General features: G+C 40.1%; 1 protein-coding gene across 20 annotated transcripts in view; it reads left to right on the plus strand.

Moving 5' to 3' along the window:
• Positions 1-12,873, plus strand: part of EYA1 (EYA transcriptional coactivator and phosphatase 1) — a 229,512-nt gene extending 216,639 nt beyond the window's left edge. For 10 of the 20 annotated variants that reach the window (XM_075920528.1, XM_075920531.1, XM_075920529.1 and 7 more), the window contains one exon: positions 9,139-12,491. In XM_075920528.1, the coding sequence (XP_075776643.1) occupies positions 9,139-9,219 (81 nt within the window). In that variant the 3' untranslated portion in view covers positions 9,220-12,491. Of the gene's footprint in view, positions 1-9,138 lie in introns of all 20 variants that reach the window. The other 10 variants (XM_006131514.4, XM_075920533.1, XM_014577731.3 and 7 more) reach the window with 9 other exon arrangements.
• The last annotated feature ends 1,543 nt before the right edge of the window (positions 12,874-14,416 follow it).

Here is a 14,416-nt window from a genome sequence, read left to right on the forward strand (position 1 = left end):
CTGTGTGGTTTCCCATGTTGTTACATCACTTTGCAAACTTATCGGTTTCATATGACCCTTTGGCACACTAGGGTGAACAGTTCCCTCCTTTCTCCCTTCAGAAATGCCTTTAATCTTTGCAAATAAATGTTCTGCCATAAAGGATTGCATTTTAATTGCTTCATTTAAGATTAGGAAATGCTGTTGCCTGTGTGCCTTTCCTTTGCTCATTGAAGTAGTATTCCACATCATGGTGACAGAAGTACTCTTTCAGTAACATCTAATTCAGCAGTTTTTAACTGGGAACACCATACAGGAAGGCATAACTAAGAAAGCCTTTCCATTTGTGAACAGATAGTACAGAAAGTTCCCCTGTGTTCTTTGTTGCTGGAAGGAATACTCCGATTTGTAGAATGTAGGAAATTGAGAACCAAATTCTCTGCTTCACAATGAGATCATGGCTCAGAGTTAACAATCTCGCTGCCAGATTCCCTGCTGCTCTGGGGAAGGAGTAAACTTCACCAAGTCCAATGCACTTTCACTGGTGCATTGGCACAGCTAAGATGGCTAGCTCCTGTCCCCCTGGTCTTCTGGGGGGGTCCAGCAAAGCCGCTGGACCCCCCCCCACCCAGCAGACCAGGGACACCAGAGCAAAGCCACCGCCTGGGCGGCTTTGCTCGTTTGCCTGGGAGCAAAGCCGCCCAGGCGGCGGCTTTGCTCGGGTGTCCCTGGTCTGCTGGGGGTGTCCAGTGGCTTTGCTGGACCCCCCCCCCCCAGCAGACCAGGGGGACAGGAGCAAAGCCGCCCAGGCAGTGGGAGTCCCCTGCCTGGGCGGCTTTGCTCCAGGGCAAACGAGCAAAGCCGCCCAGGCAGCGGGACTCCCGCCGCCTGGGCGGCTTTGCTTGGGTGTCCCTGGTCTGCTGGGGGCATCCAGCAGACCAGGGAAACTGGGAGAAGCTTTTCTCGCCCCGGAGGACACGGGTGGCGACCCGCCGCCCGTGAGCTCCGGGGCGAGAAAAGCCCCGTTCGTAAGTGCGGATCCGACATAAGTCGGATCCGCGTAAGTCGGGGTCTGCCTGTACACTGCACTCCATTCTGTCTGCAGCCACTGTGCCTAGACCCCAATTTGACCCAAAATGATTAGACTTGTGAATTATAAACACAGTGGAAAAACTGTTCAGTTCTGAAGAATTAGTTAAATCAGCATATAGAAGTGCACTACATGTTTGAGTACATATTAAAACAGCCGGCATTTCTCTCTAGCCACTTCATGCCCCTGGCAGGGTGGGAGCAGGGGACGAGAGACTTCGCACACTCCCCCAGGCCCTGATTGACCTGGGGGAGGGGAGCGTGTGTGAAGTCTCCTCCCCCCACCAAAACGCATTGCATTAGAGGAAACCGCCAGCGGTTTTAAAACAGATGGTGTTTGTAGCCACTGTATGCCCTTGGCAGGGTGGAAGGAGACGTTGCAGATCGTCCTCTGGGGTGGAGGAGTGGTAGAGTGGTCTTGGGCCGGATCCGGCTCTCGGAGTCCCCTTTGCCCACCCCAGTTTACAGTTTGGTTGAATGTCTCTTAAGACCCTGACTATACAAATTGTTCTAGCACTTTTGCCTGCATTTCCTTTATTTACTGGCAATGTGAGTTCAGTAAAAATGATGGATATTAAAAATGTATCTAAAATAAATTCATGAAATAATTTTATAAAGCCGAGCCAGTGAATACATTAAATTAAGTTTATACCCTGTGCAGTTCTTTTTAAAATGATTTTCACAATCTACATTTTTTCACATTTCCTTTTGATTGATTAAAGTAAATGTGATACTGTAAGGGTACAACACCTTCTTATATTTCACTTAGCATTGCATAAGTCATGGTATTGTCACCTTTCCGATACCCAGTATTTCCTGAAAACTAATTTTTATAAGACAGTTGAAATACTCAGGCCTTCACATTCATAGCACAGACCAAGGAGCAATAGTTACTTGTGGAGCCTTCTCTGGATCCATTCTCAGAACATTTGATGTAGTTAGGATTTTAGAGTTCAAAGTCATGCCACATGCTATCTTCCTACATCTAAAGGCTGCTTGAGTGACACTGTAGTTACTAAAATAACGTGACACTGGTAGACTTTTATTGCAAGAAAGCCTATTGTCTTGTCCCAGCTGCTATCACTACACAATCCCATTTTTGGTACCATAGACATTGTTCTAGAGGCTAGTATTTTCTCAAGCTATGGTCTGCAGATCTCTGGGGGGTCCTCCAGGAAATCTGGGAGTCATGTCCAGTTCCAGTGGGTCTGTGAGGACCAGATATGTCCAGGGCCACCAGCCCCATTCATCAACTCCTCCTTGATACCAAATTGCTCAACATGGTTAAGTCCGAAACAGACTGTGAAGAGCTTCAAAAGGATCACACAAAACTAGGTGACTGAGCAACAAAATGTCAGATGAACATTAATGTTGATAAATGCAAAGTAATGCATATCGGAGAACATAATCCCAACTATACATATAAAATTATGAGGTCTAAATTAGCTGTTACCACTCAAGAGAGAGATGCGGCCAATGAGGGCTACGGAGAAAGTCCTGAGGGCTGAGGCAGAGCAGCGCACAGCATAAACTGCCTGACCAAACTTCCACCTAGGACCAAGATGAAAATGTCACCTTTGGGGAGCTGCCTGAATTAAACATCTCCTGGAGCCTGCACCCCAAGCTTCTCCCATAGCCCTGAGCCCCTCCCACACTCAAACTCCCTCCAGGATCCAGCACTCCAAACCTCCTCCCATGTCCCAAACCCTCTGTGGCAGTCCTAGGCACCTCCTTGCAGCGGAGGCTGAAGCCAGGGCAGGGTACCCATGGCTCAGACCACTTGGGCCAGCAGGGGGTTCCCACTATTGGGAGGAGTTTCAGGGTTCCAGCATTGGGACCTTGTGCTGCAGGGGTGGTGCCACAGGACTAGTCCCCCTTTACAGGGTGTCCACCTGCTGCCTATGTACACCCAACGTGTTCTGATATTTTTTTTCCTGTGATCTGGTCATTTAGGAGTGGGGGCAGGCAGGGTCTGAGCAGCGATTGAGCACACCCAGGAATAATTAAAAGCTGGCACCTGTAGGCTTGGGGGGGTTGGGATCCGCAAAAAAATAAATAAAATGGGGGCAGGGGCCTAGATTTTCACTACATGCATATAGCAATGTAGGGATTGAGGATTGTCATGAGGATGAGGCATTGGACTTTAACACAGGAAATCAGGGTTCAATTCCTTACTCTGCCACAGATTACTTGACAGACTTTGGGAAAATTGCTTAATCTCTCTGTTCCTCTGTCAGTTATTTATTTGCTGGTTCACTTCACAGGGGAGATAAGAGAATAAAGTCATTAATATTTAAGATTCATCAAATAGTATAAGGATGGATATTCAACACAAACACTGTCTAATAACTCACAGCATGCTGCACACTTTTAGTTCCAGTCAGGAAGTGAAGACTGTCACATCCAGATGATATCACTGGGTATTTTAGGTGGTTAGAATGTAATTAACTCAGATTTTAGTTTCACCAGGATATTAGGATACGTTTTCCACCCTTTCAGAGGATTAGATTTTGGATCTGGGATGTCCACTGGACTAGAAGCTAGATTTAGGTCCAATATTTTGTCAGAAAACTGGTACCCATAATAGCCCAGTATATGTTAGCCCACTGCCGGTATCTTACCTGAGTACTTATTCAAATGCTACATCACTTCTTCTAGCATCTAGGAGAGAGTCTGAACTAGGTATTGACCTAGTCCCAGTCTGCTGTGCGAGATCTGACAGGACTACAGTACAAGGCGGCATGACTGACAGCACAAATGTATGGGCTTTTTTATCTATATTCCCTTCAAAATCCAAGTCCTAAATTTCTTTGTCATGAGCAAATGCTTCTTTCAGGAAACAGAGATGTCATTTACAATTTCTCCTTTGGGGTATGCAGTTGAAAAATGGTACTGTATTTTGCAAAAATATTTGAAACAATAGGATTTTTTCTCTTTGTTGAAAATTGTTTACATTTTATGTTTTGTGTTTGATAGAAAAAAATGAGCTTATTTCTTTTTCAGTGGGGCTTCTTACCTTGCCTTATTTTTATATTAAAAATTGAAATGAATTTTATTCAGAATTTCAAAATGAAAAATGTTGTAAATTCTGTCAACATTTTTTGTTTCAAAGGCTCATAACAAAATTGAACCATTTTGATCAAAACGATTTTCTCCAGGAAAAAAATACGAGGCTCCCATTTTTGTATTTCACAATCTTTGTTGAAAAAATTACAACCAGTTCGATGACATAATACATACTTTTAATAAGTAATATTTTCACAAATATTATGGAAATTTCATTTTGAACGCTAACATAATAATAAAGGCAGGTACATACAATCCAGAATTGTAAGGGATCTCAAAAGGTCGTCCAGTCCCTGCACTCGAGACAGAACCATTCCTGACAAATGTTTTCCTACGCTGCTCTTAAAAATCTCCAATTACAGAGATTCCACAACCTCCCTATGTAATTTATTCCAGTGCTTAACTACCATGACAGTTAGGAAGTTTTTCCTAATGGACCTAAACTGTCCTTGCTGCAGATTAAGCCCATTGCTTCTGCTATCCTCAGAGGTTAAGGAGAGTGATTTTTCACACTCATCTTTGTAACAATCATTTATCCTTGGTGAATCTCATTCTGTTTACTTAAGACCTTTTTTCCAGTTTGCCCAAATTATTTTGCATTTTAATCCGAACCTCCAAGTACTTACAACCGCTCTCAGCCTAGTAGCGTACAAAAACATTATAAGTGTACTTTCTATGCCATTATCTAACTAATTTATGAAGATACTGTAAAGAACTGGACCCAGGACCAGAACCTGCAGCTCCCCATTAGATTACTATTTCTCAATGTGCTTAGAACTGACAATACCTGGAGTATATTGGATTCTGCTATGTGGTAGCTGATAGCAAAAGCTAACTTCTTACAGGCAATATCTGTCAAATATCTATGAATATAATCCAGTGAAAGCCCTTCCTTCCTGGCCATCTAGTGAAAAAAGCAAATGCTTGGCGCTTGGGTCCCAGAACTATGTTGCTATTTACACGTTGGATTAGTTTTTATCTGCCCATCTGACAGTGCGATATCTGGTAACTTGGGACTGTTTTCTCTGTTGTACATTATTATGAATGTTTGGCTTGTAGAGTATGTTCTACCAAAAGATGAAGATGCATAGATGGATTTGTACAATAACTTATGTTATCTTATTTAATGTGAAAATCTTTTTTTTTGGGGGGGGGGAGGTGAGGATAGTTTTGGACCATGGCATGATCCCTTCCCTCCCCCCCCCCCCCCCCAGCTATGTAGTATAAAATGTATGCTAGTGAGTGAAACTCATAATAATCTCATCTTGCCGGCTCCAGCCTCTTAATCAAATTCCAGTGTAAATTGACATATGCTTGCAGCTATAGCATTCCTGGCATGTTTCCATTGTTGGCAATGTAAACTTGGGGCACTTTTGGCTACATACAGAAGGCTTCAACATCATTATAATGCCTAGCACTTACATGACTCTCTTTATATGACCTTTCAAGCATAACAACCTTCACAATACTTGTGTCAAATACATAAGGCAACTAAGGCAAAGAGATTTTTCCAAGACCATCCAGTACCCCAGAACTAGCTTCCCAGGAGATTTTGGTCCTGAATCAAAGCCCAGTTTACAAAGACAAATTCATAACCTATACTTCATATGGGCAGTAGTGTGTTTTTTGGAGCTTGATGGAAGTGTGTCTAGTGGTTAGGAGGGCCGGTTCTTTTTTAATTCAAAAGGGGATTATAGGGAAACCCAGGTCCTCCCACTCCACAGGACTCTTGTCCAGGACCCTGGGGATTAGCAAAAGCCCAGGCACCCCATGGTCATTTTACAGCTGTCGTCCCTGGGCCACCTCCATCCCCTCCTTCACTCTGTAGTCCAAGCTTCTGAGCCTACTCTGGGGTTTCTACACCCTGGCACAAGTACAAAGAAATAATTGTGGCTTAATTTATTAAACAGTTTGGCACAAAGTTCTTTAGCTGCTCCACATATCAAGTGAATGAATATCCAGCACAAATCAGTGGGCTATTACTTGTGAGGCAGTATGATATAAAGGGCTGAATGTGAAGCTGAGAGCCTGGAGCACCTGACTATAATACTACATATGCCATTTACTCATACTTTTTGCTCTTCACTTTAACAGCAAGATGTGTCCACCATGTCAGTCACCCTGTTCCACCTGTTGTACGTTATTTGCACATCATTTCCTGGCATAAGTAATAGGGGAGACTTAGTAGCATGCTTGATTCAAAATGAGAAGCAGGGGACTGGGGTTCGCGGCTGGCCAATCAGACAAGGAGGAGGGGTGGGTGCCTGTCACTAGGGAGGGGAGAGTTCCTGGGAGAAGAGCTAGATGGGAACAGAGGAAGGGAATTGCAGCAGCTCAGACCAGGTATAAAAGCAAAAATGCCCCTTTTGTGGGCATCATGAAAGAAATGAGTCTTCAGGAGGAATTTGGATGAAAGTGGGTGAGGAGAAACGGCTTGGCAGACTAGAAGAGGGAGGTTGTTCCATGGAAATCAGCATTGAGAGAGTAATTTTGGAAATGGATGAACAGGACATCTGGCTACCACTATTGTTAGAACTTGGTATGGAGATGACACAATTGGCATCTAGGCTGAAGATGCAGGGATTTTTTGTCCCCTGGTTAGTGGACCATTTTTAGACCTTCTCTGAGGAAAGGGCTAGTATTTCTAGATCTCTTAGAAGAAGGTTAAGCATATACTTGTGCTTTGTCACACTTCTCTGGAATTCTGCTTCCAAAATACCTTAAAGCATCCTAGTACCTCTGCAAATCATTAGCTTATAACTCGTTTGCTGATCTTCTGGTTAAAGTGCAGTTAGATCTTTTACAAGGCTTTGTGACCAACTGAAAAAGAGTTCATCTCTGCCTTTCCACCGGGGCTTCTTCGACAGTTTTCTTCTTATGAAGCTCATCTGGTCTGCATGACAACATTTGGTGGAAGAAAGAGATTTAAACATCTACCTGCCTTAAGTTCCTCATGTTTCCAATCTCTGTCCAATCCAAATCATCACAATGTCATTGCCAGACTTGCAACAAAATCATTCCAGCTATTCACTGTTTACACAGTGCCACTGGTTTACATGAAACTAAAAAGAACACATTATGACCCCTGCAGAGGATCATACTATCTAAATTGCCTAGGGTTTACAATAAACAAAGGACTAGGAAGAGCACAAGGAATGTCTAAGGTTTCAAGACTCATATATAGCTAGACATCTTGTAAATTAGGAGACGAAGTGACCAGAATGAAAGCCAGAGAGAAGATGCACTGTAAGGATAACAATGGGTAAAATCCTGGTTTTGCCATTAACTTCATTAGGACCAGGATTTCACCCATGCACTTTTGAGGAGAATAAAGTTGCATGCTTCAGAAACTGCTCTCAAAGTGCCACAGAATGCCAGAAGCCAATGTAATACCCATGTTGTTCTCAGTGTGTGCGCTCAGATCAGCTTGATATGAGTTGAACCAATGAAATACTAACAATGGTCATTATAGCCTTGGGATTATTTGTTGCATTGAAACTATTTTCCTAATGGTTGGGATGTACCTAATATTTTCCCCAACAGAGGAGATGATCATCTTTCTTTTATTTACAAAAAAGTTCTTACTGACACTATAGTGCCTGCTTTGCAGCTTAAGGATAGTTAGTTTTCATAGTCACATTTTTACCTTTCATGGATGATGCAATCTGTGTTTGTCCCCCTAGTATTCATGTCTTTCGTTTATTCAGGTGTCTTGCAAATATATTCAGTATTTAGACCTGGGTGGTTTTTTTCAGCTAATGGGGGAGAAATTAAACATTCATTTTAAAATTCTCCCATATGGAAAAACTGTTTTAAGGTCAGTGCAAACAATAACCAGAATAATACAAACCCACCAGGAAAAAATTACCTTCCGCATGATTTGAATAGCACATTGATGTATTCTGACTCTCTGCCAATAAATTATTTAACTCACCCTCCGGTAATAGTTTCTTAAAGAATAAATATGATTTCACAGTGAACAAGTCTATCTTCATTTTCTTGTCATCAAGTGTCATCATTTTTTATATATCCACGTTTCATAAAACTAGCAATCCTGTGGCACCTTACAGACTAACAGATATATTAGATCATAAGCTTTCTTGGGTAAAACCCACTTTTTCAGATGAATAGAAGTGGAAATTACAGAATTCAGCAAAAGCAGTTACCTGTCATTTATAGGGCCAGTGTTAATGAAGCTAATTAAATTAGGCTGGATGTTTCCCTTTCATAGTATTTCATGTGGAAATGGGATTATCAAAGGGAGGGAAATTGCCTTTGTAATGTGCTAATCAGTTGATATATTTATTCAAGCCCAAATTGATAGTGTCAAACTTGTAAATGAACTCCAGTTCAGCTGCCTTTCTCTGTGATAAAATTAATTTGTAGAAGAATAGCTACTTTTAAATCCATTATTGAATGTCCAGGAAAGTTAAAATGTTCTTCTACAGGTTTGTGTGTTACCATTCCAGATGTCTGATTTGTATCCATTTATCCTTTATCGCAGGACCTACAATTGACAGGTAACTGGTTTTGCTGTTATATATACCCTGGATTCTATAATTGCACTCGTACTCTGTGACAAAGTGGGTTTTACCTAAGAAAGCTCATGATCTAATATATTTATAAGTCTTTAAGTGCCACAGGACTGCTTGATTTTAAAATTACAGACTAACACATCTACATCTCTGAGACTCTTTTCCACATGTTTCATGTGCAGGATAGAATGTTTTCCCAGTTTCTGTAGAAAAATATTTTGAATTTCAGAAATACACCTAATCCCTAAGCCTACTTATATGAATTTAAAAAAAATAAATTTGATGTTACTGAAAATTTAAGTTAGAAGCACTGAGAAATATTTGAGAAGAGATATCATGAATTATTATTAGAACTCAGCTGAAGTATAGCTGTCCTCTCGAAATGTTACTTTATTCTTGCACAAGATAATGGGGTTCTGTGAAGACCAGAATGCTCAGTGTTTTGACATTGTGTTTCTTCTGTTCATAGCATGCCATGCCATTTTGGAGGATCTCAAGCCACTCTGACCTTATGGCCCTTCATCATGCCTTAGAACTGGAGTACTTGTAGCAGCTTAGCAGCACTTTGAAACCCCAAAACCTCCCTTGTGCCCATGGACAGTATGTCTGTGTCTTGTGTCAGCATTGGACGACAGAATTTTGTGATTTCAACATGTTGATGTACAGCTGCAATTGGTCTTAACCTTTGCCCTTTCAGTAAATGGAGGAGCATGCCTTTTTCTTCAGAACAGCTGTTGACTCTAGTATTGTGAATCCAATGAAAACAAGCCATGAGAATGTTTTAACCGTGTGTTTTACCGCATTTGATTCAAAAAAAGGGTTCATACCTGTGAAGAAAGGACCTGCAACTGCTTTGTAGTTTATAGAATCTTCAATGTGACACACACAGCTTCTTCAACACCACAAACTTGATTGCACAATGAAGACTGAGTTTTTTTTCAAAATACCAGTGGAGTAATTTTCTTGTAAAGAAGGTTTCCTTTTTTGGTTTCTCATACCCAGAGTACTCTGTACATCTTTACTTATTTATGAACAGACTGTGTTTTGACATCATATAACTGAGGATAAATATGATAGGATTAAAGGCTATTTATAAGCCTTTGTCTCATGATACAGCAAACACTTTTGATTTTAGCACATTGCAAAGTAGTTTAAAGTATGTCTAATTTAAACAGATAGGTACATCACTGAGACAATCGTGTACAGGAAGAATTTTTTGTGTAAATTTGTAATAATGGATGATTCTTTTACATATTGTTTAAGTAAATGATATTGAAAGGTAGTAATGCCTTGTTGGTAAAGTCTGAGGCAATGTGTACACAGCTATTGTGCAGTGCCTTATCAGAGTGTTGGGTATAAATATGTAGATAATGGATTTTTTAGATAAATTTGTCAAGACCAAAAGCATGGATGTCAAGTGTCAATAAGGAATTTGTTGTTCTTTTTCAGCTACTTTCTCTTTTTTTCTCCCCTTAGCTATTCTGACTATAAAATGATGTTTCCATTTGTCCCCATTAAACACATACGCAGAGCTACAGAACTTAATTGAAGAGGAGTTTCCTTTATTTTCTCTTTCATTTTCTGTTATGATGCTAGTATATTAAATCTCCTTAAATAATTGAATAATGCATCAACAGACAACTCCCATAAAAAAAACTTGGAGAATAGAAAATACACTATACAATGGTATTTGAGCTAGAGTCTAAGTTTTCATGTTGTCAGAAAATGACAGCATGTGCTTTGTTTTACAGAAGTTAGAAAAGAGCATTTTGAAGAAACTGAGCAAAAAGTGATTGTGTGCAGTGTACGCACTTCTGGGTTTTTTTTTTTTAATTCTCTTTAATCAGGAATCAGATGTTCCTAGAGTGTAACATCCATTGCCGGCGATGGATATACTGAAATAGTTGTCACCAAGGAGTTAAAATTTCCATGTTAATTTTTATGATCAATGTAAACTCTGTCTGGTCTATCAGTTGTGACTTCTCTGAATCCTGCAGGCCATGAGCAACATGGTCAGTTAAACTGTGAGTCTGACATCTTGGCCTAAATTATACCAGTTCCCGTTCCTCAATTTTCATCTTTTCATTAAAAAGAAACTTTGACTTTGTTGGTTCATTCTTCAAAATTGACTTCCCTTTTCTTCCTTTCTTACCTTCCCTCCCCTCTCGCCCCCCCAATAAAAACAGCACCAGCCCTCTAAACAGATATCTGCGAAGCACCAAAGTAGCTGCAAAGCAACACCCTCCTGTGTTGGAGGATTCATATTGCTGCTAGTTAATCATTGTGAATTTTCCAATTGCTTAATTACCAACTAAGGCCACTATCCTGCTAAGACATACACATGTTCTTCATTTTACACACTAGTGTGAGCAGTTCTAAGAGGGAATTACTCATAGTGCATAAAGTTTAAGCACATGGTGTATGGTTCTTTTAGGATTGGGGCTATAATTAGATTTTTTTTCTTTGCTTCAAGCAAAGTAGAGTGACAGTTTTTTGTCTTTTCAATTTTTGTAGTCATTATACAGACTGAAAAAAACAGTTTATCTGGGCCTTATTGTACAAAAAAAGTGTGTTGTGTCTACAGTTGTGTACAGAATTTTTCTTCATTAATTTTGTGTTTTAAATTAATAAAATTGATTTGTGAACTAGTAAACAATTCTCTGAGGCATACATATTTGATTATCTTTGCCCTAGGTTCAGAAGGAGATGGCACCTCTCATTTGTTGGCTACCTCAAGAAAAAAGATGTTAATTTGTCTATGATATAGATAAGAGATTATAGTAGGGGTAGTCACTAGTCAGACTGAGACCAAATCCAGACCCTCAGGCACTTTTGAATGGACCCTGACATCTTTTTATTTACTTACTCATATTGTTATTTTTTATTATTGTCTCTGGCGTCTGGACATTGACTGTATCTTGACCAAGAAATGTGGACTTTGCCAAAAAATGACTGACTGCCTCTGCTATATAGAGTAACAACCATACCTTGATAAAATACCTTGGCTGTCGAGGTGTAAGCTAAATGGGCAGCAGCTGCTTCTCTGCTCAGTGGGTGCTAGAGAAGAACAATATAAAATATCCCACAAGAGTGGGAATCAGAGCACTGGCTCTTCTTGTGTTTACACTTGTCCTCATAAAAGCAAGGAGCTTGGGGCCCACTGAAGTGGAAGAGAGTTGAAATGATCTAAGGCCAGCAACATGTGGGTTACTGAATACACAAATCTCTTCTACTCCATGTATGTTGTTAGTTGCAACAGCATGCCTTTTCCTGAGCCTGTCCAGAGCAGTGTTGTGGTGATTTCCTGATGTTTGCAAAGTGTGATTAGCACACAACTTAGATCAGCAAATTCACTTTCAATTTGGGCACTTAACTAGGATTTGAAATTCTCTCCAGAGGAAAAAGGCTAATTCAATACTATACTAACCCCCAAGGCCGTCTTCTCTTTGAAAGTTATTGCTGCTTTAGTCCATTACTTATACAAGCCCAAGGTGCTCAAGAAAGAACTTTCTCGGTCTTATAAAATAAATGTGTATTTTAAATGATGTTGTTGAAATCCAAAAAGTGAAATGAATTTTCCTTACAACTAGCACTGTACAACTTGTTCTGGCTCATACACAGGGGTTGTAACCAGATGGATTCCTATAATTTGCTTTTTAAAAGTATGAGATGCAAACCCCACTTGGATTTGTTAGCATTTGGGAGTATTAAATCTGAGTGGTCTTGGCAGAACTGGAAGCTAAAATCCACTAGGCAGCCATCCATTGCTAATCGAGGAGGCAGCCTCAAAATAAAGCTGAGTTTCCCAACCCTCTGTATGTCTGAGACATTATTCAGTTTTGTTCCTTGAAGTTCTCAGGAGAAATGATGACTGCAAGCTCTGCTGAATTCTTTCTGGTGGTTTTGTTGTTTAAACTCCTGGATTACCATGGTGTGTTTTAAAGATACACTACTTCATTAATGTTGTTTGTGATCTCTAATTAGATTTATACCAAGAGCCCTAAATTGCAAACGCTATTTGCCTCCAAACATGTGCTTTCAGAAGGCTACTGGGCCTGTAGCGATAAATTACTTGATGTTGCACATAATGTTTAAAACTATAGCCCACATAGCCATACCTGCTAGGCTGTGAATCAACCTCTTTGACACATGAACACACACACTCTTATTAAAAAATTGTTGCTTTAGGTCCCTTTGTTTTTACAAACTTTCACATCTTAAAATGATTTCATGTACAGTACTGTAACGTTGTTGAAGCAAGAAGCCCAGGTGCTTTATATTATTCTGTTGTAATCCATTAAAGCATTGAGGTTACAGTGGCAAAACAGCATTTCAAATATTTTCTTGCAAGGTAGAGATAAAATATAGCTATGCCCCCTTTTTCTTTCATAAACTGAAGATGACGCATTTTGCATTAGAACCACAGTTCGACAGTCAGAGGCATGTTCTGTCTGTGCTATTAACCAAGCACCATGTGAATAGTGGGGGTCACTGAAATCTCCCTTGAAATCAATGGGCTTTCGTAAAATAAAATATGTCCAAAAGATAGGTGAGTAGTTGTTTTGCAATTGGTTGGCTTAAGGGTGAAAGTGTTCATAAGTATATGAAGTAAGTTACGCCAGGCAAAAACCCATGAGAGTGATTTCTTACTCCCCACTCCCCATTGTAGTGAAGAGGAATGCAGGAATTCACACAGAATTAAGATTGTTGTGCAATGTAATTAGCATGCATGTGCTGTGTTTCCTTTTAGAAACAGTATTGAATAAAGTCCCCATTCATTTCTTAGAAGTTCACTGATAAGATGACCAGCTGCAATAGCTTTACCTATACAGGCAGTACCCGACTTAACAAATGGGTTACATTCTGAATACCTGGTCGTAACTCAATTTGGTCGTAAGTCGGAAATACCCTTAAACGCACTGCCCGTGCTGTTCAAAAAATTTGACGTACATGGTTCTCAACTCGAAAATATTGTAATGGGGTTAATGGGAGGTTGGCCGTCAGTATGGATGATTGTAAGTCAGTGTGTTCGTAAGTCAGGGAGTGGCTATAATAATATACATGTCCAAATCATTAGGACTGTTGCTTCGGGGTAATGCCAACAATGTGGAATTAATAATTATGTAATGACAAGACCATATGGGTGCTTTGTAGACTTCTAGGAAGACAAAGTTGCTGTCCTGAAAGGTACATGATCCAAACTCATAAATTGTGTGTGTGTGTGTGTGTGTGTTTTCTTCTTTCGTCTTTCTGCTCCTCTCAATGCCATGTTTTTTCAAATTGTGTCTCACAACTCTCCAATCCATATGTAATAGGAATTAGTTTGTGCATTTGTGCAGTTCCTGTATCCTAAATGTGTCATTTATAAACAACAAAAGGTTGGTGTATGATAGCTGAACTGGAAATATATGTGGCTTTTTTAAAGTACCTTTTGGGTTCCTGATTTGTTTGAGAAAAGGCCAATCTCAATTTCACCAATATGCTCTACAACCAAGAGAAATGAAGAGAACATATTCGGTACAATCCTTCCACTCTTTCATGTTCAGCAAACTCGGGAGAAAATAGTAAGTGCACTTTTTAGCAACTTTCATTTCCATTTCTGTTTTTGAAGTGAAGTTTAATTCTTGTCAGTGGTGCCAGATAGCCAAGTAAACTGAAGACCTTTATTTATCCACAAGAAAGGTACCATATTAGGCAGCCACAATGTAAACAGCATATATTGAACTAAAAACCTGAGTGCATTCATT

The sequence above is a fragment of the Pelodiscus sinensis genome, chromosome 2 (assembly GCF_049634645.1).
Source record: "Pelodiscus sinensis isolate JC-2024 chromosome 2, ASM4963464v1, whole genome shotgun sequence".
Classification (NCBI taxonomy): Eukaryota; Metazoa; Chordata; order Testudines; family Trionychidae; genus Pelodiscus; species Pelodiscus sinensis.